This window comes from Falco punctatus (genome assembly GCF_963210335.1).
Source record: "Falco punctatus genome assembly, chromosome: Z".
NCBI lineage: Eukaryota > Metazoa > Chordata > Aves > Falconiformes > Falconidae > Falco > Falco punctatus.
This window is the reverse complement of record NC_137586.1, coordinates 73,346,156-73,373,649: the sequence shown is the minus strand read 5'-3', so window position 1 is coordinate 73,373,649 and position 27,494 is coordinate 73,346,156. Positions and strand designations below refer to the sequence as shown.

Here is a 27,494-nt window from a genome sequence, read left to right as displayed (position 1 = left end):
GGACAGTCACAATGCTACACTCAAACAATACAGTTTGTTTAGCAGATTTCAAACAACTCTGGCACAAGAGATTGTTTAATTGTATTTTCTTTTGTTGTTAAGGGCATTAAGTGTTACTGATAATATGTTTGGATAAGCTCCAGTTGCAACACAAGTTTCCAAATGAAGCATGGGTGGATGCAATTTAGTATGTAAAGGACTGCTTTGATTCTTACATAAGATGAAACTAATAATATTAGAAGAAAAATATTAGCCTCTATCTGCTTCCTTAATAGCAATGAAATTTGTTTCTCCCATGCGAGTACCAGACTATGAACAGGAGAAAGGGTTACAAAGAGGTAGAGATACTTAAAATGACTGTTATATTCCAGCTCTACCTCAACCACAATAAAACTGTGTGTGCTTTTATTTTTGCATAGACATACGAAAATTTATCTGATTATAGCTAGCTGGTTAAGCTGTGGTAGACACCCCTTGAAGGAACTGCATCAAGACCAGTTACACAAAACAGTTTAAAGAATCAGAATCCACCGGTGGCAGTGCTCCTCTGGCAAAATGAAGCACACAAGCTCCGGGGTACAGTGGACAACAGGGGAAAACCCCTCTGGGTTAAAGGGATGTCACTCCAGAATAAACCTTCTGGAAAATCAGTCTGTCTTTTGGATATGTTAGGATAGCCTCCTCCTCAAAAAGACCTACTCCTCATCTGAGTAGATGAAAAGACTGCCTTAAAGCAGCAGCAGTGTTGGACAGGCTGTACACAAACTGCAGCACTACCGTAAGTCACCTGCACACCTCTGCACTGAAGCAGCATCTAGGTCATACAGATATTACTCAGGTTATCAGACTACCAGTAAGGTGTCTACAAATAGCAATGATAAAACAGAGGGATAGCAGACAGATATGGCATAACACTTCACTAGAGAAGCACTAAGTAAAACGAACCACCCAAATTTTTCTTCTGGTAAGTAAATTCTGACAGCTTATCAGAAGGGTAAATTCCAGGTTTTAGCACTTAATTCCATATGTACTTGTTTAAACCTGTCTCAATGAGGCTGACAGCTTGGGTAGAAAATGCAGCTTGTGGTCTATATTTCTAGAGGAAGATGAGACATGATTTAAAGGGATGCAGCTACCTCTTGGTTCTCACAGATACTTCTGAATTCCCTTGGAACATCTGGAACAAGATGCCATCATAGTGTAACTTAAGTCTTAGGCGAGAATGGAAGATTAGTATTTTATCAACTACATTGAAGCCAGCCTCTGGCTTTTCTTTCATATTCAAAATCTGGATTCTCTTTCATATCAGGCAGAAAGGAGCAATGCAGTTGGGTACAGCAGGTACTTTTTTCCCTGTCAGAAGGGTGTTTACTGTCCTGCAGCATATAATTTTACTGTGGTAATGAAAGTATTTCTCATACTTAAAATGGGAAATACAGCGAAACAAGTCTGGAAATGTTTCATTGCTGATGGTAGATGTCTGGATTCCAGTGGCAGCTTTTCTGTGTTTTCCTTTGTATTTAGCATTACAGAATCTATATTGATTTAAAGTCTTCAGGCAAACACAGAAGACAGCACTGATAAAGTTTAGCCTTTATTTCAACTCAGCTTCAAGAATCACACTGCCAAACAACGCATTACTGCGGGAAAAAAAGAGTGTGTATGCAGCTAACCCCCCTCTCTCACCAGTACACAGTTGTGGAAAATCCTGGGAACACAGCTATTTGGGGAGAGATGCTTTGCGCAGTTCCACATCATTAGGTCAGGACAAAGCAAGGGAAAAATTCAGAATGCATTAGACACCTCCATCACTACTAGTGAGGGAACCCCAGTCTGATCCACCTAAAGGGTTAGCCGTTAAAACTGCTTCTGGGTTAGGTGAGTGACATATCCTCTCACCACGACTGAGTTTTCACAGACTCCACATATTTATCTGAGATGTGAGTTTGATTCAGCATACTGAACTAAGCTAGTGTTTCAGTTGGTTTTCAGGAGCAGCACTCTACCTTTGGCAGTCTGCTGTCCTGTGCTATATTTAACCCCTGCTATACAAAGTATGGCACCTAGAAGTGTCCAAGAATAGCGCTTGCCTTTCAGCTACTGTGTTAGCACCACATCCTGCGTCACTGTGGCTTAAAGATTTCTATATAAATAGCCTCTGAAACCACAAAAAGAAGCACTATCACACTATTTTGAAGGTTGCTCAATCTGCATGTTTCTGAGGATGTGACTCCTTCGACCTCTGGCACACAGTCTGCTCCGGTGTCCCCATAAAAGACTGTAGATTTTGGCTATGATAAAAAGGAACAATAACGACGAAGGGAAAAAAAAAAAAAAAAAAAAAAAAGCGGTCTTCTCTTTCAGCTCACTTACTCCCACCTACTCATGAAAGAGCAATTTTATTGCAGCAGAATACTAAACTACTTTCAACACCAAAACTGGGCTGATTCCCAGCCACCTCCATTTCTTTCAGGGGTGCCCACAAGAAGTGCCAGACAAAGGTCATTTAAATCCTGCCCTTATCTACCAAGTGAGGAAGGAAGAGGTGTCAACACTGCTGCTTTCTCTCTAGCATGCCTGGACCCCAGCTCGGCTTTGTCCTGGGTCTTCTCCTGCTGGGCACGGAAAAAGCTCTGTTCCCACCGAACTCTTGGCCTCTCTTTTCTAAGGTTACCTGTCTCCAGACTAAAGGGTGAAACCACCTCATCCCTTAGGAAGACACAGAGAAGGCAAGCTGCTGCCAGGGCAGAGCTCATGGCTGTGCTCCCCCACAGACATGCCGGGGAGCGTGCTGCTTCGGCAGGGCAAGATCTTGAAAATTCTTCCCTTTTAGCACTCTCTGCTTGCCAGGGACTTCAGTCCTCAGGGGATAAGGGATTTAAAGACTATTCAATGTAAAATCTTTGGCAGTTGTAAATGACACCATCTAGTATTTTCAAAATACAAGACATTTATCTGAGATGCAAACCGAGTGGATTTGGTAATAATCCACCTCACCATTATACGTGGCAGGACAGTACTTTTTAAAATAACCACTAACAACAGCTCCATCAGATGCAGCACATCAGCTAAGTACAATGCAGGCCACACCAATGGCTGCCAGAAGCAGAAGATACCTGTTGAAAGCGTTTGCTTCGCACTTGGAAAGCCTGAGACTGCATGCAGAGAATGATAAAGCAGTGGCATCCAAAAAGCAAGCCTCATTTTTTATCCACGCTCTGATGACCCTTAGATCTGTCTAATCCCCACTGATTGATCCCATATGCTGTGCCCACTGGCCACATCTGCACGGCATGCTGCTCTGATTCGTCAGTGAGAATAGGTTCTAGATGCAGGTTTGGGATGTCTGCTCAAAGAAAGGGGACGGCATACAAGCAGGGAGCCAGCCATCAAAGAAATCATAGCTCCACTGACTTCCAGAAGCAGTTGTAAAAACAAACAGTTGCAAATGGTACAGCTGGACTGAAAGCAGGACTCCAAAAGAAAAACAAAGGCTCCTCCATACTCTCTGTGGAAAACCACAAGAACTTTCTGCAAGTTTATCAACCCTTAAAAGAAGGTCTTAGTATGTCTAAGCCATCTACTGTAGTGCATCTTTCTGTTTTAAACAATGCTGGGTTGCAACCATGGATACAGGTTGCAAAATAGAAAACCTAACTAGCATAACATCAGCTGTAGTTCCCCAATGAAAGAAGAGCTGAAGGACCAAGACTGCTACCAAATCATAAAGGCAGTTTCCAGCTGGATTACCTTCAGCATCTTGCACAGGTCTGCAGCTCAGCTATGGGGCTGAGAAGGCAGTAAATTGATGGGCTAGCAAAAGGGATGAGACAGGGCCATGCTGATTAAAGATACACCTCCTCAGATCACTGCTGCCAGCTTCTGAATTGCTCCATGTTAAAAAAAAAACCCTACAGCACCAAGGAGACAGGTTCTGCTCACTGGCATTGCTCAATGGTACCAGCATGTGTCCAGGAGGTGAAACCTGGGGACACAGGAAATACGTTTTATTGCAGTGTGAACTAATCAAAGCACTACATTGAACACTCCTTCTCCAGGACACACTCAAAATCGTGCTTGCATGATCATTCAGATTGTTTCATTCAGCACTGCTCACAGGAGTTGAAGTTAGATTATTTTGGGACAGACACACCAATAGATGAATTCACAAGATTTCTGCAGTTGTTTTTGTAGCAGTTGTTTGTGGGCTTGCACCTAAAGCAAATGGGAAGCTGCATGAGATAAACTGAGACCTTTGAGGCAAAAGGCCCTCCACTGAGGAATTTTTGGATTAAAAAAAAAGGCAGAAAGGGCAATTAGTACATTGTAAGCAGATTGGTTGCAAAATCCTATTCAGCAAAGTAACTGGTTCTAAGAAGTACCTCTGCTGCTTTAAATGAAATGCAAAGCTTTTTTTTTTTTTTTTTTCTTCAAAAAAGAATAAACCCCAACAATTTAGCAACAGACTGAAGGAAGCAAATCATACCTAACCTCATTTTCTTTTAAAATATCTTAACAAAGAAGGAATATTGAGGGAAACTCCCAACACAGCAGCAGTGTGTTGGGGGGCACATAAAGGAGAAGCCCTGATACAAACTCAGATCAGCCTTTGCTGGACTTCATTTAAAGCTCCTGGTGATAGTTGCTGGCTTCTCACCATTTTTCTGCAGAGCTCAGAGCAGTGGCCATAAGCGAAGCCAGGCTAGCAAAATTAGGGATGAATGCAGCAAAGCAGCGATGCCATTTCAGTGATGTAGGAAAAGCTCATGCCTCCAGCTGCTTGTCTTTAATAGGCAGGCTTTGTAGCCTCGGGATTGATCACAGCTGTGGCTCAAATAACAAAAAGCCAAACCAAGCAACACAACAAGCTTCAGATCTGCTGGGTTCTTGCTAGCTGTTCTGCAAACCGAGAGGAGGAGAACAGCACAGATTTTCTGTCTCTGATACCTTCTTGGAGAGACAAGTGACAAAAGATGAGTGCACTTGTTCCTCCTCAAAATTAATGAGCAATCAGCTTCCTTAGTCACCTGGTGACACCAGAAGTGTTTTTACTGGCACCAGTGCTCTATCTGCTGTCCTGCCATCTGAACCCTAATATGGTAACCGCATTCATTAATGCGCTATCTTTGTGTGAGAATACAAGGCTGGGAATGGGATAATGACCAGGAAGGTTTTCCAGACCAACCTACTGCAAGTTTGATGATTCCATAGTACTTCCAGCATGTATTTTTCTGAAAACACTCACTATTTATATTTATTGTTCACTACTCTGCCTTAAACAGCATTTATCAGAGAAGGCTGGAAGCACATTTCACCAGCTGTAATACTTTTAAGGATGCAGTCTTGGTGTATGCAATGAGGCTGAACACGGCTATGGGCGCATGACAGGTAACGTGGTCTGGGCAGGACAGAGTCTTTGCTCCTTGTTCATTTCATCAGCTTTTGGCTGACCTCAGGTCTGAAACCGACTGAGTGCTTTGCAGAGCCTGCGGTGTCGGGATCCCTTCGGAGCCACCTGGGTCGGTGAGCTCTGTGTGCTGGTGCACAAGATGTCCTTCCTGGTTGTGACTCAGCCGCCCTCCTCCCTTACTGACATGGCTTACCTGCAGAGTGTGCGCTCCTCACGCCTGACCCACCGCCGGAGAAGCCCGAACCAGTGCCTGACCATGGGGGTTTTGCAAAACCCAAGCTGTGCGTGACTGGGGAGGGGAATGGGTGAGAACAGGGAGGTGGCAGCAGCACTGCTGGACACTGTTCCCCTCTTACCCTCCCCAAAACCAGGAGGGATTTTCCCTAGCAAGCCATAAACAGTGTCACTCTTTCACAGACAGTGCTGGCTCTTTTTTTCCCCCTCCAAACTGGCCAGGGATCCTTCGAGATCAAACCCTGCCACTGTTGCTTATCACTGTGACTGTCCTCTGGCATCGATGCTTTCTATGCTACTGCATAATAATACATTCAATTATATATTTAATAATATATTTATATTTAATTTAGAATAAAATATCTATAATATAAAAATTATATATAATATAGAGTTTAATAATATAATTATAATAATCATTATGCGATACATGATAATATGATTTGTTATATAAGAATATAATATAATAAAGTAGTACAGTTACTATACTATTGGCTATACCTTACAGTCACAAAAGGAAAAAAAAAAAAGGCTCAAAAAATGGTGTCTGCACCTGATCTACAGCCTGGAAGTTCCTCATCTCCTCCTTATTCTTCATCACAGAATAATGATTCATCAGAGTTACTTTGGGCAGGAGTTCAGGGTTGATGGGAGAGGGTTGAACTGCAGACATTTCTTAGGGTTCAGTTGTGGTTGTCAAATACTGCTGCTAGCAGCAGGTCTGAGCTGGAACGTTACTTCAATGCAAGCATTTTGAGTGGAAAATTCATTCATTCGCAGTAGATGGTGCAGGGCGCAGGCAAAGGCAAACACATCAAAAACAACAAAATGAGTTTGTTCACAAAATGCAGTACACACTGTCCGAAGGCTTTTTGATACTGAGATAACTACATACAGTACAATGGGCGCAAGGAAAGGGAAAGGCGGAGGAAGTATGCCAATGCCTGTGAGAGTGCTGCATATTGCTGCAACAGACAGGTGTAGACATTGACAGATACAATTTAAAACTTAATCTTTTCCCCAGAAATGTTCCATCGAGACGTGTAAAAAAGATGAGAAGCGGCAACCCCAAAAGTTGTTAACAGCAGAAGAGGGCCATATGACCTGCTACCCCTCCATCCTTCTCCCTAGCTGTGCTTTCTGAATTTTGTGACACTACGAAAGTTGTCCCATCAAGCCAGAATCACAAGAGCATGAGCTGTCTCCTTCCTGTGCTGAATAGCTGAGAGCACAAACTTGCTGATGAAATCCTTTCTTGCCACAATTCTTAGGTGATTTTTCGGGGAACATTCATACTTAAAGCAACTTGCAACACACTAAGCAGGGAGAAGGAAAAGAGTGTGAATTACGGAACAGTACTGATGTCTCTCTGGCTCATTTACCGCTGCCTGGCTTTTCAAAAGCATGTTGTTACCACAGTTTTAGAAATTATTTAATGCCATTGTGGCATTGTGTTTGTGTTGCCTGGCTTCAAGAACAGCTAATTCTTTTTTTTGTTTTTGTTTTTTTGTTTGTTTTGAGGAGTGGTGATAACAAAAATACTGGCACACCTCCATGCCAAGGGAAGTGATGGGACTCTTTGGGAGTCCTTGCTGGAAGGACCAGGAGAAGGAGCCAGAGCAGCCTCCACTTTTTGGCTTCCTCAGAGAAAAAGGCCAAACAGTTCACAGTGGTCCCCCAGGGAGAGTCATGACCACCCTCTATAGTGCTCCCTGGCATCACGGCATGGCCAGTGAGCCAAAACCCTCACTCGCTGGAGGCACTCCCAAGCCCCAACACAAACTCTCTACCCCAGCCATTTGTTGGCATCCAGAGACAACTGCTATGACTAGAATTTGAGGGTTCATCTCAAATTGTGCAGACCCACCACCTGTGCCATCACAAAAAGTGCAGGCCCACCACTTGTGCCAGTTTTTGGTTTTTTTTCTCAAGCATCTGTATAATTCTGGGAAAGGACACAACTGGAGGCAGTTCCTGCCAATGCATCACATGCAGACCAAAGGAACATTTACCAGCTCTTGAGAGCTCATCAGCTCTAAGCAAGTCCTGGAGCCAGAGCTGACACTGCCACAAAGGGGGTAGTGGTGCTCGCAGAAATGAAGGATCCCCTGGAAAAACCTCACACCAAGGGCACAAATTGCAGTATGCGTATATGCCCTTTAATCTCAAATGATGAAAATAATCTAATATCACCTAAATGAATAAACAGTTCATACGTGAAGTGAGCTAACAAATAATTAAATATTTCCAGATGTTTCTGTTACTGGTATCTCTCATGCTGGTTCAGGAAGTTTCCAAACCTATTGCTAGTCTAGCAACTCTTCTCTCACAGCTCTTTAAAATGCTGGCAATGTGCCTGTCTTTTCCAAGCACTTTGTGTTTTATTTTCCTGGGGCATGAAAGATAGAGGTATTTAGACAAAGAAAATATACTTCCAAGCTTCCAAGCATGTGGACTTTTTTTTTTTTTTTTTTTTTTTTTTTTTCTTTTGATAGTGGTCAGCCCATGTCATGGAAGTGGAGGAGATGGTTTCAAGATGTGGCAACATACATCTCTTATTATCGCAGATTTCAGCACACAGAGAAATCCATCATATCACACTATTGCAAAACGCTGTCTGCAAAATTGCATATGTGCAGCTTTACAGGCAATTATGTCAGGACACTAGTACCTTTTCTACGCACTGTGCTAAGACTACTTTCTTAACAATAAAACCCCTTAACTCTTTAAAACAGTATCAGAAGCCTTCTGCTTGGGCTGACTTTTTTTGTTTGTTGTGGTTTCTTTCTTACATACATCTGAAGAGATGCTCAATGAAATTGCTCCACCCAACAGACTTTTCTCTTTCCTGTTTGAAAGCAACTGCAACAAAAAGAGGCAGTGAACTTAAACTTCAAATGAAAAGATGGGGGTCAAAGCTTCTCTAATAAAATCTCTAGCAAGTATAACATTTTCTTTAGTAATTTTTATTATTTTGGAGGAGATCGGCACTCCACAATGCAATACGCAATGGAGACATCCCATAGCTCACACTTTGCAAGATTCCCTCTACTGTACAAATCAAGGGTAACTCATGATAGTTAGCCTGTGGATGCAGGAGAACACTCTTAAAAGTTTTGGGAGAAAAGCGCATCGTTTTAAAGCAAAGTGCATAACGTACAAAGCTTATGGAGGATCACAGCCATGAATTTAAATAAATTTCATCATTTTTTAAGGTCTAGGTCAGGTTTTAAAATCTGGTTCAAGTTCCTGCTAAGATTTCAGCAACTTTTTTGGTGAAATCCTGGTGTTAACACAGCCAAATGCAGAGCTAGTGCTTCACCCAGCTCTGGGTCCAGCTCTTTCTGCTTATTTTAAATGGAGGAGGTGTTAGAAATTTGAGGCACTGTCATATGCACTGTATCCTGGAAAACTGCTAAGCTGGTGGCTGAACATCCCTCCCAAAGGGAAATACTCAAGCAGGCACAAATTTCTGATCAAGCCTTGACTGGTTGTTATCTCTGTGCAATCTACTTTTTCAATTACTGATGCTCTGTCAGGTCCTTAGCTTAGGAACTGGAAGTATGTGACAACTAGGTTTAAATATTTTTTTTTTTTAAAGTACCTTTTTGGTGTCAAGTTTCCCAGAGCACTAAGGAGGGGTATATAGTCTTCCTAGAACAAGCAGAATTTGGGGAAGCCTGGAAAAAAATGTATCCCTACACTACAAACCGCTGCCGTGCAGGAGGGCATGCCCCACTCCTGCTCAGTTTCTGTGGGCTCTGCTGGACCAAAAAAGCCCCCCCAGATCTCAGCAGCAACAGTAAAATAGCCTGTGCCAGCAGTGGCCAAGGGCAGCAGGCTCTGTTGCACCCTGGTGCTCTGCTCCCTGGGGAGCAAATGCCTGCCAAGCCAGCTCTGCAAGGTAGGTACTCGATACTCCTCCCGCTGAGGTAGTTGTCTCTCAGTCAGAGATAAATCAACAAGGGGGCTCAATGATGAATATTTAATTGTACTATTTCCTAAACTTTCCAAGGAAAAAAACCACAACCTTTAAGTTTCATATCCAAAATTAATGGGGTATCTTTACTTATTTATTTGTTTTTAATTCTTAGCAACTCCAAGTTTCTAGATGATTCAGAATTTCTTGGGAATGTAAGCAACTTGCAGATGGGCTGCAGGGTATGAAACAGGCAATTTCACCAAACCAAAAAAATCCCACCTGAAACATTCAAAAAACTAGACAAAAAAATTAGATAATTTGTCAAAAGTGTAGTGAATTAAGAGCTCCCTGTTAATTAAACCATGCATGCCTGTAAAATCAACGTCCATATCCATAAAAGAAGTGTAAGAGGTTAAATCTTCAATGCATGTCGCTAATAACATACGCTTCAATTTTTTTTTAATGTACACCGAAAAAAACGAAGTATTGTCACTGGCAGGGTGAAAAAATGCATCAAATGCTTCTTCCATTTCACAGCCTCGTTGCAAAAACTCAGGGAAAATATCTTCTCTTCTTAGAGTAGTAAATCTCTACACACTGGATATTTACACCTATGACAATGGTTTCCTGTAAGGTATCTATACTTTGTTTTCTAGAAATAGGCCTGGAACCATTTTTCTCCACCGTGCCACAAGGCAGGACAGCCTGGTAGCCCAGTGCAGCTCAGAGGCACCTGAGATGGGGCTACCAGTGCTGTGGGACAGGGTGATCCAGGCTGCCATGGCCCCACAACATCCTCCCACAGCTCATGCTCCTGTGTACCATCCTGGTGGCTGGGCTGGCTCCCAGAGGTGCTGTTCTTGCCTGCCAGCTGAATGGGGCAAGGCTACAGAAATAAAGTTATAAATAACAAAAGGGAGTGGAGAGATGGGAACAGCAGGAGGGCAGGTGAAGAATTAAAGAAATATAAATAAAAGGGAAAATCTCACAGGAAGCCGCATCAATCACTAGTGTGTTGTCTGGAATGTGCTTAAAAGGTCACATTTTTTGAGTGCATATGGCTTTATAAACAACTCTTATGCTTACTTGGTGGGGCAACTGGGGCCAGTGCTGCATATCTGAAAAACTTCCACTCTTTAACACCTCCCACAGCAGCACATGGGTATTTGACAGATTAACAGACTGAAAGCTGAAGTGTTCATCGAAAGAATGCTACATTAATTATTTCCAGTTAATTAGTTTTCTTTGTTGGGTTATTTAAATTGACCCCTCCTCCCTCTAGACTGAACCAAGCCAAGGTTTTCTGCTGGAAAGAACTCAGCGGAACTCATTTCATGCAGAAGACTGGCTAAACAGCCAAGGATTGGATCCTGACTATCCTCAGTAAAGGACCATTTTTAATCCTCATGGTCTACAGAAGATGTATAAGTCTACTAACCAACAAGCATTCTTTTTACTTTTTGTTTTTCCCTTCCTTTTTTTTTTTTTTTTAACAATAGGAAGGACGTAACACACTTTGATATTACTCCCTCCTTGTTGAAGGAAAGCAAATCCAAAACGCAACTGGGAGGCACAGCCCATCCACGAGGCTGAGCATCAGGCAGCAAGCAAGCAGCAAGTGATGATGCCTCGGCATCCAGAACCCCTACACATACGTCTCACAACATTGCTTCCACCTAGGGAAAAGGCTTTCTGGGAATCGGGTTGCAAAATGTAAAAATGCAGAACAGGGACATAAAGAGTGATGCCAAGGGGGCTGAGCAGGCAAGGGAGTTTTTGCAGGTGGCCTTTCTGTGTACCTCCCATCCCTGTGGGGCAGACTCAAGCACCCTCCCTGGGGATGGGAATGGTGAGGGCAGAAGCCGCTGACTGAAACCTATGGAGAAGTGACTGAAACCAGCTGCTGGATTAACAGCTCTCTCGGGGAGTCTCTTTATCTTCTGTCCTCACCTGGGGCTGGTAGGCTTTTTCAAGTGATCTCATTAAGCCCTTAGTGTGCCTGAGAAAGAAAAAGGAAGGAACCCCCAGATCTTAATGTTTTCATAGCTAAATCCTGCAGACCACCCTATATTCTGGCACCAGAACAAAAGCAGAGGAACAGAAAAGCCAATTTTCTTCATTTCCCATTTCTTTATATTGTATTAGCAATCACTTATATTGAAATCATAATAACAAAAAATGTGGTCTCTTTAAGGAACAATTAATACATTCCACTGGTGTATACTACAAAAGGTACTTCCAAAAGATGTATTGTTGAAATAAATTAATAAATCTTCATGAAGAACTCATAAAAGTTCCAAAACCCATGCCAAGCATTATTAGAAATGCCAGTTCCTTCTGTATTTCATGATGTACCCAGTGGATCAGCTTCAGCAACCGAGGTACCGCATCTCTTCCACTCTCATCTAACAGTGACAGTTACCTCCTTTTCTCTAATATAAATTATTGACTCATCAGCTTCAGAACAGGAATTTTAGTCCGCACACTTAATTGGGAAATGATTCTTCAGTTTCCTAAATGCCACAGCATACAGGAAAAAAATTAAAAAAATAAAGGGAAAAAAAAGTAATCATCATGCAACTACAAGCTTCAGATTAACCATATCAGTAGTCAACCTCTTAAACAAAATACAACACAAATTAAAAATCTACCAATTTACCTATTCATCTTGCCTGAATGTAAGTCTTTCCTTCCTGTTACTGTCAATCTTACAGATTTTTATTTTTTTTTTCCAAACCTTTAGATCAGGGGTCCTCAAACTATGGCCCGCGGGCTGGATACAGCCCCCCAGAGTCCTCAATCTGCCCCCCGGTATTTACAGACCCCCCCCGCCCCCCCCGCTGGGGGCTGGGGGGGAAACCAAGCAGCCGCAGACAGCTGCCTGCCACTGCATCCGCGCCGGCCCCTGGTTAAACAGTTTGAGGACCCCTGATTTAGAGCTTGTGCACCACCCCACGACACCCACCCTGCACATTAAGATGCGACACCCTTTCAGTAACCCACCAGCATCTGTGTGGCTTTTAGCAGTACAACCTATGTTTCAGGTGATTTGTGGCAAGTCAGGTTGAAGACCCAATGACCAACACTCGCACCTGCAACTGCGATTAACTTTAAACATTTCAATTGTGTCTAGTGCAGTCACCACATGGAGAGTGTGCCTTTCAAATGGCACATGCCTGAGAGCCTATAGCAGAACAGTAACTGACCAAGCAAGCCTTTTGTTATTCTGAAGTTACATAAAACCTCTCAATATACAGCTGACAAATCATACACTAGAAGCAAAGCAACAGATACAAAACCCGGAGGCTTAACTGTGACCCATCTAAAATGTAGACCATGCCCTCTCCATCTCCTTCAAAGGCAGAAAAAATGACAGAAATTTCTCAGTCTCAGATGGAGGATGAGACTGAAACACTTGGGGATGTCAGCAGGACCACAAGATACCACCTTTACCTCTTGCCTTAAGGTAGAAGAATAGCCCGTGGTCCCCTCAGATGCACTCTACCATATCCAAGGAGCAGAAAGAGCAAAGTTACAAAGTTGCACACTGTTAATATGTGTTTGGAAAGCTCAGAAGGTGATGAGAACTCAAAGAAACACAGCAGTTGCTTTTGTGTGCAGCAGCATGTAAATGAGAGCGTTGCTGTGGAGGCGAGACTGCATAACACCAGTAGGAAATCCAGACAGAGCAAACGCTTTTTGATTTAGATATTGAAGAGCCAGGTATCTTTCTGTGTTGACATCACTTCAGAAATCACCCATGGTAATCTAAAAATCCACTACATTTTACAGGGTGGAAAGGCAGTCCTCTTCATATTATTTGGCTTCCATGCAAACCTTACAGTTTATTTTGCCTGGGCACATGCATGGCAAAGGCAAGGGATCTCCTGGAAAAGGAACTGGTCAGCAGTGAAATCCATTTGACTATTTGCCTCCAGAGGAGGAACCAGAACATGCTGTGCCCTGCTGATGTGACTTTGAACATCAGGCATTAGCAGACGTGCTTTGCAGGTCTGCCAGCTCAAGACAAACAATCTTCTATTGCAAATTTCTGTTTTGACCTCTTCAAGCAGAGCTTAGGAGAACCCACACATCATTCCCACACTGCTTTCTACAGCGTGGTACAAACAGATGGGAGTTGATATGCATTTCTATTTGCAGAGAAGACATAAGTTTTCTCCTTCAGCCTCTGCCTTTCTCCATCCATGAGGCTTTTCCCAGCCTGGAGTTAAGTGACTCTTTCTAGCCCCTTTGCCAACTAACTGAGAGCAAGGGGCTGTTTCACACATCACTTAAAGTTGACATTTTTTTTCTATGTATTGAAAGAAATATATTTCCCCCTTAAACAGTTGTAACCTGAAGGTAGAAACATCATTGCTTAAAGTACATAGCCGAACTCATGGCTATGCTAGTGATTTTTTTAGTTGTAACCCACCTACATGAAAAGCAGATCTTGTAGCACCAGCTGCTGATTAATAGGCACAACATTACTGACTTTTTAATACTGTTATTCACCAGACTCTTCACTCCTTGCTCTGCTCACCAGCTGAAGAGAAAAATAAAAAAACAGCCTGTTCCTCATATGTTCAAGGTTTGAAATGAAACTTTTTTTTTTTTTTTTTAGTAATTTCATAGAAACTTTTCCTCCCACTTCATGGGAGCTAACCAAAATGCACATGCAATAGCATTGGCACGGAAGCAGGCGGGCTGTGGAGGGCAGCATGTTGCACAGGAGACCTGCAAGTGATGCTGGGTCCCTGGTGCAGTACCTCAGCCTGTTTTGGGGCGTTAGTACAACCACTACAACCTGGGAAAAGTAAACAGAGCTTCCACTGCACCCTTTTCTCTTACATAAGCAGATGCTGTTATGGTAGAAAATGTCATTAAATGTGTTTATTTTGATAATTCATTAAGGTAACCAACTTAAAAAACCCCCAACATATCATGAAGGAAATCCAGTTACGTATCTAAACACATTTAAGATATATTTGAAGACTTACTCTAGATTTCCTTTTATGAACTACAGTTTTCAATTTTAGCTTGTTTAATGGAAGAAAACGGCAACCATCCTACAAAAACACAATCGATTTACACAGGCTTTTTTTCTTAACTCTTATATACACAGCTTCTGCTTGGAAAATTCACCTCTACATTTCTCCTTGTACAAAAGTAAAAAGCGGGCACTTAAAAGCAACTTCAAACAAAGGAAGACAAGAATTATCAATGCCATGTGTCTGAACAAGTTCTTTCTGAGGTTACATCAATATCAGAAGATGGGAAACAGCTCCAAAGCCTCTTTTAGGAGAACAAGGAAAGCAGTGAGTCCAGAGTCAGAGAAAACAATTTCCGTGTAAAGAAGATAAATGCAGGAGCCTGGCAGCTTCTCCTGCTTGTAAGAGCTAAATTCCCTCCCTCTTCTTCGGGGGCCAACGACTTCTTTCATGAAGGAAGATGGTTCAAAAATCTTAACTGTCCTTGTATTTATCTGTGGTTATATTAGCCAACTCATACTTAGATACTATGTAATTTATTAAAGCAGAAGACCCAAGCAGATAGCTCTTACTCCAACGCAAAGAAATAAAACAGGAAGCGCTTCAGACTTAACAAATAATGTCATAGCTTCTGAACTCTCATGACCTTCCATACAAGCTCTGAGTCCTTTTACCTGCTTTCCAGGCACTGATGGGAAAGGAGATGTGTCCACCAGTGGACCTGCCACATACGCAAGAAGCACACTTGAACATAGTGTCAGTGTTTCTTTATGTGGATACAAGGAGAGAATGAACTTCAGTGACTTTTCTAGGCTGAGCAAAGTGGAGGGGTGGCATGAAGGCTTGCTGAATGAGAACTGCAGAAAGCATGAGGATTTTCTGTTGCTGTTGTTGCTTTCAGCTTTAAAGGACGATGTAAAATGTGTAAGTGTGTAACAGATACTTACTCATGGAAGAGCTGGAAAAAAAAACCAGAAAAAAGCAGAAAAGACCTTTGTGTGAAAGAAAAAAAAAATAAAAAGCAGTCCATCTGTGAGCTCAGTGACTGCATCCCCAGCTGAGTGAAACAGGAAAATAAGAAGCTGTTCTGCTAATCAAGCCAGAACCAGAAGAGCTCAGAATCAATTTTTTCTTTCACGTTCAGGTTCAAAATACATTTATTGAAAAAATGCAGAAACTAAGCCTTTTCCTTGACAACAATTTTCATGTTAGAAGGAGGGAGGCACAAAAGCTGTTGTCTGAAAGCTATCGCTCAGTGCTGACCATTTCCCACCCGCTGACTAGCGGCTGTACCTCAGATGTCTCAGCAAGCTTTTCCACTGACAAAAGCTTTGTGTTTTGATGTTAAGAGCCAGAGTTTCATTGAAACTATAAAGGAAAAAGTAATTTGGGGTTTAAAATCATATTCTTGTGTATTCACAGATTACCCCAAAAAACAGACAACCCAGAATACTTACTCACGCTGCTCATGTGCAATGAAGCAATGCACAAGAAAGAGCACCACTTCTTCTCTCCCACAAAACAATCTCTTGTTTTCAATGTTTTCCACTGGTGGAAACAAATGATTGTTCAACGACTCATTGAATGCCGTTTTGCAATGCGACAAGTTAACAGCTGGCATTTTTGTTCACATAGTTTCTCAAGCCAAGGTCTGGTTTGAGCCGTTTTCACTGAAACACGGCAAGGATAAACTGTATCTCAGAGATAAAAACAAAAAAGGGTGGCTGGACATGGACATCACCCAAGATCTTCCAGGCTGCAAATACTTTAACAGTTACCAAGGACGTATCAATTTTAGCTGAGGATGCAAGAAATTTAACCCAGAGAGTTAGCGAAGAAATTAAGCAAAACATTTAGAACCAAACTCCCCATGCAATTGCATGCTTTCTAACGGACAAAAAGTTATCTTGCAAGCAGGCATTCTGCAAAAGCCTTATTGTTGCCTCTTCTAAAAGATGGATTTCCATCCTTTGTTGCAAAAAATTCAGCTCAAAAAGCCCAGGATAAGCAGATAATGTCATGACATTTTACATGTAAGCCTTCCTGCAGATGCTGATTTTCCAGTTTTTTCCTCAGTAACAATTTCTACCCTGGGCCTTCAGCTTTTCTCAGATTTTACCGAGAGCTCTGGTTTAGCAGAGATGTCCCACAGCACATCCCCACCTCTGCTGTTTTGGAGGATCCCAGGTTGGTAAGTACTCACTTGTGGACGTAGCATGGCTAAGTGGAGTCAAGCAGCAGAGTGAGCTATGATACTAATTTATTTGGTTTAGGGCAGATTTTCACTAAGTGAATTTCTTTCTTTAGCCAGCAGTTTGTTATTTCACCTGGATCCAACAGAAAAGGTTGGATTCTACTGCTTGGAATAAGGGTGTGATTTCAAAGTCCTATTATTCATGAAAAAAATAAAAATCAATTTGCTTGGCCTTGTTGTAAAGAGTACCTAACTTTTGCCATTACAATTAAGTTTTAGAAGCCTTTTGGAAATGAGACAACCTATGCAAGCAATTAGAATTATTTTTTTATTTTTTTTTAATCAGAAGTTGAACGTGAGTACAAAGAGAACTACTCAAGGTTTATCCCTCTCTGGCCATTCTTGGAAGAAGGCAGAGAGCTTTCCTTCACCCTTTAAATTTATTTCTTCCCTGAAAAGGTAATAAATTATACTGAAGTCAGGAGAAAGACTTTTATTAAACAAGACCTCATTTCCATTGTATGTAAAGGAATGGATTTACTAGAGGGATTTTCCCCCTTCAAAAGTGAAATAAAATAAAACCACATTCCTGCCTTGGGAAATGATGGAAGTTCCTCAAAGCACAGTTTCAAAGGAACCCAAGTGAAAATAAATAATACTTATTCTTAACTGAAGGGGGAAAGAAGGGGGAAACTTCCAAATGGTTTCCCCAAGGGTGAAGCAATGAATTACACAGGGATACTTGGAATACTTCAGAGAAAAGACAGTTACCAGGGACATATAAGCTTTAGCTGGGAATGCAGCAAATTTAATTGGAAGGGTCAGTGAAGAAATTTAAGCAAAACTGTTAGAATGAGACTCCCAACACACCCGACCATGCTCTGGGTTCAGAGGAAGAGCTGTCTGGATCCAAGGCACCAGTAACTTCTGCTTTAGCAAGGAGAGCTTGCACAGGCTGGTTTTGAAAAAGAAAGCTACTTACGAAGTTTATCACACAAACAAACTGACCACACTGTAATTTTCAAATACTGTGCTTCCTTATTCTTTTTCTGTTCAATATCCTCACCAGCCAAGCAGTACTGGGAACAGGTTTGGTTTGGGGCTACCAGACAAAATTCAAAAAGATTAACTGGAATTCATTTACAGGACTGTAAGTGACAATAAAAATGATTGGGGAGCAGTGAGATTTAGACAGACAGGTTAAGTGTCAGAGAACGTAGCCAGTATTACTTTTACTAGAAGCATTAAAAAAATGAAGCAAACACAAAACATCCTATGCAAGTCCAAAAGGTCTTAAATTTAAGACACACTCCAAGCATTGCATAACTACACATAGATTATAGCTTAGATTCTAACTTAATTTTAACAGTTCTTCGTGAAAATTTTTCTTTGTTTTATAAAACAGAGCTAGATATGTCTAATAGAGTAATCAAGCTATATTTATCACGAAAATAAGAATATGGATATTTACACATATGAACATAAAAATATTAGTCCACTTGTTATGGATAAATAGACATCAGGAAAATTCTATTTTTTGTTATTAAATCTGAAGATTTCACAAAGAAACCTTCTAACAAATATAAGCGATAATATGAAGCCTTCCGTTCTGTTTCACCTACTTGTAAGCTGAATGTAAGCTGTTTTTTAAGTCAATGCCAAAACGTTGTTAAGACGCATGGGAAAAATACGCCAAAAATATTTTAAGTAGTAACAGCAAGCCCTAGAAGCCACCCCCACCCCAAACTGTACATGTTATTTTCCTCCACGGAAGCTTCTGAGAAGAAATCACACCTACTCCTAAGGACTTCCATGAAAAGAAAGATATCAAAACCCATCAAAAATCCTATATGATAAGCTATGCCATAAAAACCCCCAAACCATACGTAGAGAATAATTTTAACAGCTTGAAAGTATTGCTGCTACACTGCAGCTCTGAAAGCACTTATAAACCTACACTCTCCATATAATGATAGTAAGAACTAATACTACAATTAGTCCTCCTCTATGAGGAGCACTCCATATAGACTACAGTCATCAGCCACGATTTCCTGGTTTAGTTGACTGAGTGTTAAATTCACAGTTTATGCACTTTTAAAATTTACTTATCTAAAAACACTGGGACTGCACATAACTGCACCCTGTGTGCTAGAACAGAAACTCATTGATGCTCAGGCTTGTATTGCCAGTGCCAGTTTCAGAATTTATTGCCCTGTTTTTCTGTCAGAACTAAATCAATACACAAGCAACATTACTGTGATGTAGAGGTCAGGCAGGGTTGATGACTCTGAACGAGTCCCCAATGCTGGCCACAGGGTAACTCAATATTTATAACTTCACTCCCTCGCTTCCAGAGATGCAGCAGAGAAAATGTGCTACTGTCATCTGAACTCCAGCCTGTTGTCACTGCCCAGCCCAGCTCTCTAATAAAAATGTAATAATGTCCAGGCAAAAGAAACCCAACTGGATCCTGCTCTTCTGCAAATGGGGCCACTGCTGCCTGGTGGAAGGACATCTCCAAGTTAAGATGACATCCTCATTCTTAGTCATCGCAGGCAAAATGCTGCTGGGGAGCTCAGCTCTCTCCATGCCAGCAGGACTCTTCATGGAGAAGGAAGTTGTCTTCTTCCAGTCACAGGGCTTAGAAGTAAACCCTGGCTTCCCCAAAAGTTCCTCTTACCAGCTGCATTTGGCTACCAAGGATGATGTTTTCTTTGGCCCACCAGAATAACTTTACATGGGCTGGGAAGGTCTGCTGAAGTTCAAGCGATGACATGACTAAGCTCTGTCTAGACAAGACCATCTTCATCTCGGTCCAGTATCACTTAACCTGGTAACCGGTGAAATATAGTTAATAAGGCTTAGGTAGGTCAAAGCCTTACGATTCAGGGGCTGAAAAAGACAGGCCATCCCAGTTAACCACCTGACACCGCATGAGGGGTATGGACATAAAGATATACCTGGGGCAAAACACAGGGTACTGCCGCTCAGGTTGTAGCGCTATTTCAGAGCGTCTTTATTTTCTACTGAAAATCAAGCGCTCTTACTGCTTGAGGAGAGGAAGCAGGAAAAGGTGCAAGCTGCGTGCCAGAAGAAACAGCGTAGATATTGAAAACATCGTTTTAAAAAAATGTGCCTCCTCAGAACTTCATGATTTTGATCTTGGCATGAAATGCTGCATATCAGGCAATCACCCAGAAAGGTTAAAGTTATCAATAATGCACTTCATTTGCTTTAACTGTCTGGCTACAGCACATGTTGACATTCACGTGCATTACCATAGTTACTTGCTGCTTTCTGTTTCCATTTGGTAGCTAGATGTGAAAGAAAACCTACAAAAGTATAAAAATAAGTCTCTCATGCAATTCATAACTGCGGCAGAGAGGGCAGGAAAAAAGCTGTTGCTGAGCAGTTCCACCCTCCCAGATGTTTATACTGAACTTCCAGATGTTTTCCTTGCATTTATTGCTTGGTTATAATAAGTAAGGGACTGTCTTCAAACACAGTGAGACTCCTTTAAATCAAAACAGTTCATAAAAAAAAAGAGCCTTCACTTGTTTATCCGTGCCCACATTAATTTCTAAATCTTACAAGAGTAAACCGCATTCCTCCAAACAAAGTGGATGGTCTTACAGGAGGGAAAGGCCCAAGTGTCTTTTTAGTTCCCAGGAACATAAAGGGTAAGCAATTGTGAATTCCTTGTTTACTCTCCCTACATCCTGGCAGCTAGCTGTGGTGCTCAGCTCAACAGGCATGCCTGATTTTGGCCAAATACTATTGGGAACTCACCCAACAGAAAGCTAATTGGCAGGACTGGTAAAATACATGTAACAATAATAGCAACAACCCTTCTTATTTAAAATTAAGTGATAAAACCTCAGTGTCGTAATCTCACAGTCTAACTTCTAAATAGAGAATAATGCCCCAAGACACGTGTGGAGGTATGGGGAACAGTTATCCACATTGCAAAAGCAAGAGCTGACGAATTAAGGATGGCTGCTTAACCAGCATTTAGGAAGAAAATATATAGGGTAACTTTCCAACAGTAACAATCTAAGCTGGTAGTTATCTACAAATGTGGGTATATAAGAACCCACAAAAGACTAGCCTTTCATGACTTATTCCAGGCGATGGAAATCCAGAGCAGAGCTAGTTTTTCCAGCCCTGAAATCCTTTCTCAGTGCTTTTGCCATAGTATTATAAAACCATAGTTAGCTACTCTCATCCATTTTGGGGCCAAACCTGCACTGGGCCAAGTCAAATGCATTCAGACTCTTAACTATGACCTCTACCAGAAAAACTGTTTAGCTTTGCCTTTAAATATAAGATGAGAAAATGTGGGGGATGGAAGAGAGGATGCCAACTTTCAGCTGTCACCGAACTTTCTGCCTGTTCCCTTGATTGCTCATTTAAACATAACACATGGTAGTGGTGAAAGGCAAAGTGTCATTGAGCTGCAAGCCAAACCCAACCAGATTTTATGGCTATGTGTGTTAACACAGTTCAGTCCTGCCTTAGCCCCAGTGCAAAGGGAAGGCGTGCTCCAGAGAAGGAGCTTTATGTTCCTTGTTACTTTCGAAAGATTTCAAAAGCAGCCTTGTTAAAAGAAAAAAAAAGGGCTAAACTATGAAGTCACTTCCTTCTGTTTAAAATATTTTATTCAAGAAAAAAACCCAAAAGGGCATGAAAAGAAAAAAAAAGAAAAATCTGCTCTCTGCTTATGACTTGTTCCTAGGATTCAGCATCCCACCCGCTCTGCGGGATGACGCAGTGTGCCAGATCCCGACCGTTCCAGCCAGGGCATCAAGCGCCCGTAGTCCTCCCACACAATCACCCTCTTGTCAGCGGCGGCTGGCGTCCACCCCGCACACGCTGACAGCATCGCGTCCAGAGGACTGCACCCCCTTCGGGGCGGCTCTTCTCCTCGTGGAGCAAGGCGTGAGGAGGGCGGGCAGTGCTGGGCAGCTAACGAACAAGAAGCTCTTGTGTTACTTCCCTCCCCCTCCTGCCCCCTGAAACACAGAGTGGATGGGGACAGGGGAAAAGATGTTCTTCCGCTTGCAGCAGTGAGGCTTTGCCCGGGAGTACAGCCAGCAGGAGAACTTCAGGATGGCCGTTTATGGAAGTTTAAAAGTCAAACCAACAGTTCATTGCTGCCCAAGTCACAAGGGGGTTACTTATGGCTAAGCAGCATTTTAACAAAGATCCTAAGATGAGGACCAGTTTGCCTGCCTCTGCCAATGCTCATAGGTTTACTCCAGACTCCTAGCTCTGTTTTTCCTTGGTTCCCAAGCCACCCTCCCTCTCCTCCAAAATGAACTGCCTCCTCCTGGCTAAGTGAGCTGACACACATAAGCTCCCTTCCCCACTCAGCTGCGGGGCAGGAGAGACGGGAGAGGGTTCTTAAGAATAAACTGAAACACTTCCTTTCCCCATCTCCACCTCCAGCAAAATGGTGGTTTCTGCCTCAAACAGCAACATATTACCCTGATCTGCACCATTAAGAAAGGCAGGGTGTCTTTTCCTCTGTGTTATCGAGGTTCACTGATGCAGAAAAAGAGAGAGATTGCAGGACATAAACATTCAGCAAGTTGCTCCCAGCAGCCTAAGACACTCACCATTTCTGCCTTTCCCAAAGCTGAAGCAGATAAACTTGCAGTGGTATGTATTGACTACCTTTGCAAGAGGGCACTCAAATACGGCACTTGAAATTACATTTTCTGTTTGTGAAAACTGCAAGCCACACTTACAAGCATACTGCAAGCGGCACCAGAATACCAGGACACTGGCCTGATCAACAGGCTGACAGCACTGTCTACTCCAAGCTGAGCTACTGCCTAACCAGTGCTTTGAAGGGATGCTTAACTTTTTTTTTTTTTCTTTAGAACCATAAAACAATCCTTCACTGGAAGTGCAAATCCAGTAATATGGGACAGCACTCATCAGCTGATGGCAACTGACAAACATTTCTCATTGTTTATTTAGCAGTCTGCTTAACTACCTGATGCACAAACATTTAACCTCACAAAAGTCCCTGTGGTTGCCCCCAGGCTTGCTTCTTGAGTTCAGGCTTTTTCTTTCTTTCTTTTTTTTCTTTTATTTATTAAAAAAGCCAAAAAAACTAACCCACAACAAACCCACAGGTGCTTGCAGCTACCTTTATCTTACAACCATGACTCACAGGTAGTAAGGCAGTGAAAGCATTGCTGCTTCTTTACATATAGCCCTATGACTGACCTTCTCTAACCAAAGAAACCATACTACTCTGGGAAGGAAAAATACTGAACACCAAACCAAAACCCAAACAAAAAAGTCAATTTTCAAAATAATACCAAAGTGGGAGGTTCGAATACAGGATGACACATGTCACAGCCTGGGAACGCCTTTATTTTCCTCAAACCAATTTAATAAAGTAGTAAGTTACCTCTCTTTGTAAATGGAGTTTTGTGCAGATTAGCAGAGGTGCTAAAGCATAGCATGTGCACAATACTGAATGAACTTAACTGCACCAGAAGCAAGGTCCTGTTTGACTTTTGAAGCTACCTGCAGTCCTGAAAAAAAATCTTACTCCAGATAGCCCCAATGAGGAATCAAGTTATTAATGAACTACATCAGCACCCAAACTTGAGTCACCTTCAGTTTGGCTAAAGCTACTTAACCTCTGGAATTGTTCCACTGTTTCCAGAATAATACCTGGGAAAAATAAGGTACTTATTAGGGGAAAAAAAGGACTACTTGATGTTGTTTGTACACATCTACTGCTGTGGCCACACTGGGTGATCTTCCCTGTGACCTCTGCTCATAGGAGAACAGAGAAGGGTGCAGTCACTACCTCACTTTCCTGCTGCATACATATCTCTAGTCCCATACTGGGAATGCCTGCGATTAGCTGCCATGTACTGTTTATTCAGTGACTACTTTTTTATTCCTATAACTCTGCATTGCACTGGTATGAGTGCTTACTATTTCCCAACTTTTTTTTTTTTTTTTTAACATCTGAGCTAGTCTTTCACCTCACAGGAAATACTCCACTGCTGTATGAACAGCAGTTCCTTCAGGAGGGAAAACAAGGATCTACTTCCTAGAAAGCAGGCTGCAAAACATGAGTTTTCTTTGTGTTCTTAACCTCCTCTTGCCTTCTGCAAGGAGGATCATGGAGGTGGGACAGGACAGATTTCCAAAACACCAGGCAGTCAGGAGAGGTTTTACCCACCACTACAGCCTCCCTTGCAAAACTCACAAAGATTCTTTCCCTAAAGAGAAGAGCAGGCATGTAGGAATACATCTTACCAATGGCTGAACAGGTTAGTCAACTACACAGTTCATGTTCTGGTTACAAAACTAATCACTAGGTCCAAGAGTAACATGTACACTCTTAAACTAACATATGAGTTGACACAGTGACTCACATCAAATCTCTGCAACTGTTCTGCTGTGTTTGTGTAGACAGAAACTGCTAAAAAAACCACAAGTCACAGTGTAAAGCCATAGAAATCAGGATGTCAAAGCAAGGACTGGGGCTATTTATGGACTACTAGGGCAACTTCACCATACAACAGGGTACTAGGATCCCAAGAGACCTGTGTACAGTGCTGGAGGACCTCATGGGTGGGAACACAGGTTGGGACAAAGAGAAAACTAGCACCATCCCTGCCTGCCTGCAGCTCGCTATTATGTGTGGCAACAACGAGCAGGATAAACTGCAAAGAACATCACCAGGGAATGGTACCCAGTATCCAAGCCATGCTTTTGCATAAGAAAATTGGGAGTCCCAGACAAAAAACAAATACAGCAATTCACAGAAAGACAGGAACCTTCTGACTCCAAAGTGTGTCACGACATTTGCCTCACGTTTCCTTGTTTTCCAGGCCCTGAAGTTCAGGCACCTCCTGAGCAGTGTGCTGAAGCACACCAGTGCCTCATATGCTACTTTTCTGCATTAGAAAGTTGTCAAGTGCTCAGATGTGCCAAATATTAATGACCTCAGCAAACTGTACACGCAGCCCTGCTTAAAACGCAAAACCTTTTTCTTCAGTAGCCTGTAGCCCCTCACTGTTCTTGAAATGCAAGTGCACTGCCTGAATTCACACGACAGCTTTTGGCTGGCAAAAAAGGAAGTGAGAGGTACTTCAGTGGAAGACTGAGCCTTCCCTGTACTATTTTAGGGTTGCAGTCATTTGGCATCTTCAAAGACAAAAGAGCCAACACTGCACAGTACAGGCTGCTACAACAGGTTTTAAAACTGCATTGCTGCTTACGTCTCAAGGCTCGGGATTTTCATCAGTTTCATGTCACAGAGCTGAGTGACCAAGTCTCTTATGCCCACTTCCATAAATAAAATTGCTAGTCCAAACACAGTAATGAATGCTGGGAGTTCTATTTACCACCACCTCTCGTAGTGTCTTCCAAATGCTGCTGGACTCCCAGAAGCTGGACATGCATTACTGAAATCTCCTGATAAGAAACAGAGGGGGAAGAACAGGGGAGGCAAATAAAGCACTTACCAAGCACAATGACCACAGTCTTCAGGAGGCTCATCATGGTGTCCCGATTCCTGCGGGGTCCAGAACTGTGCCTGGACATTCTCATAGTCCTTTGGCGGACATACCCAAAGATATGAGCATATAGGACTACCATGACCACAAAAGTGACCAGGTTGAAAATAGCCCAGAAGACCAGGTAGGAGTCACTATAGAGTGGTGCCATGTTGGAGCAGTGAGTGATGTCACAAATGCAGTTCCATCCAACACTTGGTATGGCGCCCATGACGATGGCCATAGTCCAGATTACAACAATTACGACCACGACTCGCCGGTTGCTCATCCGAGTATGTAGCTGCATTCGGAAAACCGTTATGTGCCGCTCAATAGCGATGGCCAACAAATTGGCTACAGAAGCTGTCAGGCTAGTGTCAATGAGACCCTGACGGAGAAGCCAGGTGCTTACAGTCAGTCTTCTAGTGTTGGGTCCTGTGTTGAACATTAAGTAAAAGTAGGCCAGCCCTGCAAAGAAGTCCGCAGCAGCTAAGTTGGCCATTAAGTAATAAATAGGAAAGTGGAATCGGCGGTTGACGTAAATAGCCACCATAACCAAGAGATTGGCCAGCATTATGAAGATGCAGACGGTAATCCCCAGTCCCATTACAAGTTTGCTGACAGTGTTCCATTCCGTGGCTAGATATTTTCCACTTCGGTTATAAAAGAAGGCAATGGTTTCATTGTAGTAACACTGTGGTTCGCTCATGGCTGTGGACTGAAAGAAGAGAGGGGAGGAAAAAACCAACAGAGAGAAAAAAAAAGAATGACATCAGAACTGAAAACATATGATTGCTTCCATGGACAAGACACGCGCAGAGAGCAGGGAGGGGGACAGAAAGGGAACACACTTCAGAACAAATTCATTTGTTCAGACCAAATGACATTCCACAACTCGCAAACAATTGCTCTGAGGAGTCCAGTAACAGCAACCAGATTAGAAACATCCAGAAATGGTTCCATCTGCTCTGGGAGCTAGCATGATTTCTGACGTAGTTGTAAATTGCATTGCAAATGAGCTTCTGGCTAAGCAGACCTGCTGAAAATTCGCTTAAAAAGAAGGGCATGCAATTTGTAGGAAAAGTTAACGTTGTTACAGGGCACCTTATTTACATTATCAGTGCATAAAACTGTTGTTTGGCTGGAGTGGTGTTAAAATAAGTGCTTCTCAAAGAGGAGAAGTAGTGGATTACATATCCTAGGAGGTTTTGATTCATTGACATCTCCATCAGGGGCATTCCTTGTTGTTCTGTCTTAAAAACTGGGAAGAATACCCTCGACTAAGATCATCAATATGCTCTAAGACAGAATTGCCAGGGCTGGGAGCCATGTCCATAAAACATGCAGTGCATTTACAAGCAACAGAAGCATATCAGTGTATTTCTGCAAGCATTCTTCTTTTTTCATCAGCCAAATTTAAAATCAGGGTTAGAAATATAACTCATCTAAACTGGCTTACACCAATTTGAAATAGGAGCAAAGCAAGAAATCAGAAAAACAGTATTCAACTTAACCAGTGTTAAAAGCATCAAGCCTTATTTCTTGCATTAAGTATTGTTACGGCTATGTTAGGGAATACACAATTTATTTTCCTCGCAGAGTACTCAGCTGAGCACAGCTACAGGTGCAAATACAAGCCTTACACTCCACCACAATGTGGAAGTTTTGCATAAAGCTGTTAGCTAACAAGAAAATGCTTAACGAGCTTCCTTCCTCACTTATAATCAGTTACTCAAGGTGCAATTCCCAAAAGGCAAAACTTAGAAAAAGAAACCCTCTGAATGACATCCTGGTTCCCTGTTTGGCACAGCTTAACAACAAAGTTGTAATAATAATAATTAAAAAAGCCCCAAACCAAGAAAATAATGTCAAAAAAGTCTCTTTCTAAAGAGACCCAGGAGACTTGGATCTGACACCCTACTTTTATGGCTGTGAAACTCTACTAAATTTGAATTTTTACAAGGCGGCAACCAATTTTAGCAAGAAACCAGGTAATAAGACCAATCAAAGAACAGAACAACAAGAAGAAAGGATGAGAATTTCTTCCCATTAAAGCATGAGAACAAAAACCTATGTTTTGGACAGCTCCAGCCGTTCCGCAGGAAATGCTACAACTAACCTGACCTTCATGTTGAAACCAAGATGTACCGAACTGGGAAACAGAATTAGTAACTGGACTTGAGTGAAAATAGTATCTGATAAAGATTTC

General features: G+C 42.2%; 1 protein-coding gene and 2 long non-coding RNA genes across 6 annotated transcripts in view; 1 reads left to right on the top strand and 2 right to left on the bottom strand.

Annotated features, from left to right (window-relative positions):
* Positions 1 to 27,494, bottom strand: part of LPAR1 (lysophosphatidic acid receptor 1) — a 95,755-nt gene that overhangs the window by 11,233 nt on the left and 57,028 nt on the right. For all 4 annotated transcript variants that reach the window (XM_080372708.1, XM_080372707.1, XM_080372706.1 and 1 more), the window contains one exon: positions 25,256 to 26,003. In XM_080372708.1, the coding sequence (XP_080228834.1) occupies positions 25,256 to 26,003 (748 nt within the window). The remainder of the gene's footprint in view (positions 1 to 25,255; positions 26,004 to 27,494) is intronic.
* LOC308056843 lies at positions 7,129 to 7,673 on the bottom strand. Its single transcript, XR_013924992.1, has 2 exons — positions 7,547 to 7,673; positions 7,129 to 7,514 (listed from the first exon to the last, which is right to left on the bottom strand). It is a non-coding gene; the product is annotated as an uncharacterized lncRNA (long non-coding RNA).
* Positions 8,588 to 11,055, top strand: LOC308056850. The gene is made up of 2 exons (XR_013925000.1): positions 8,588 to 8,710; positions 8,745 to 11,055. It is a non-coding gene; the product is annotated as an uncharacterized lncRNA (long non-coding RNA).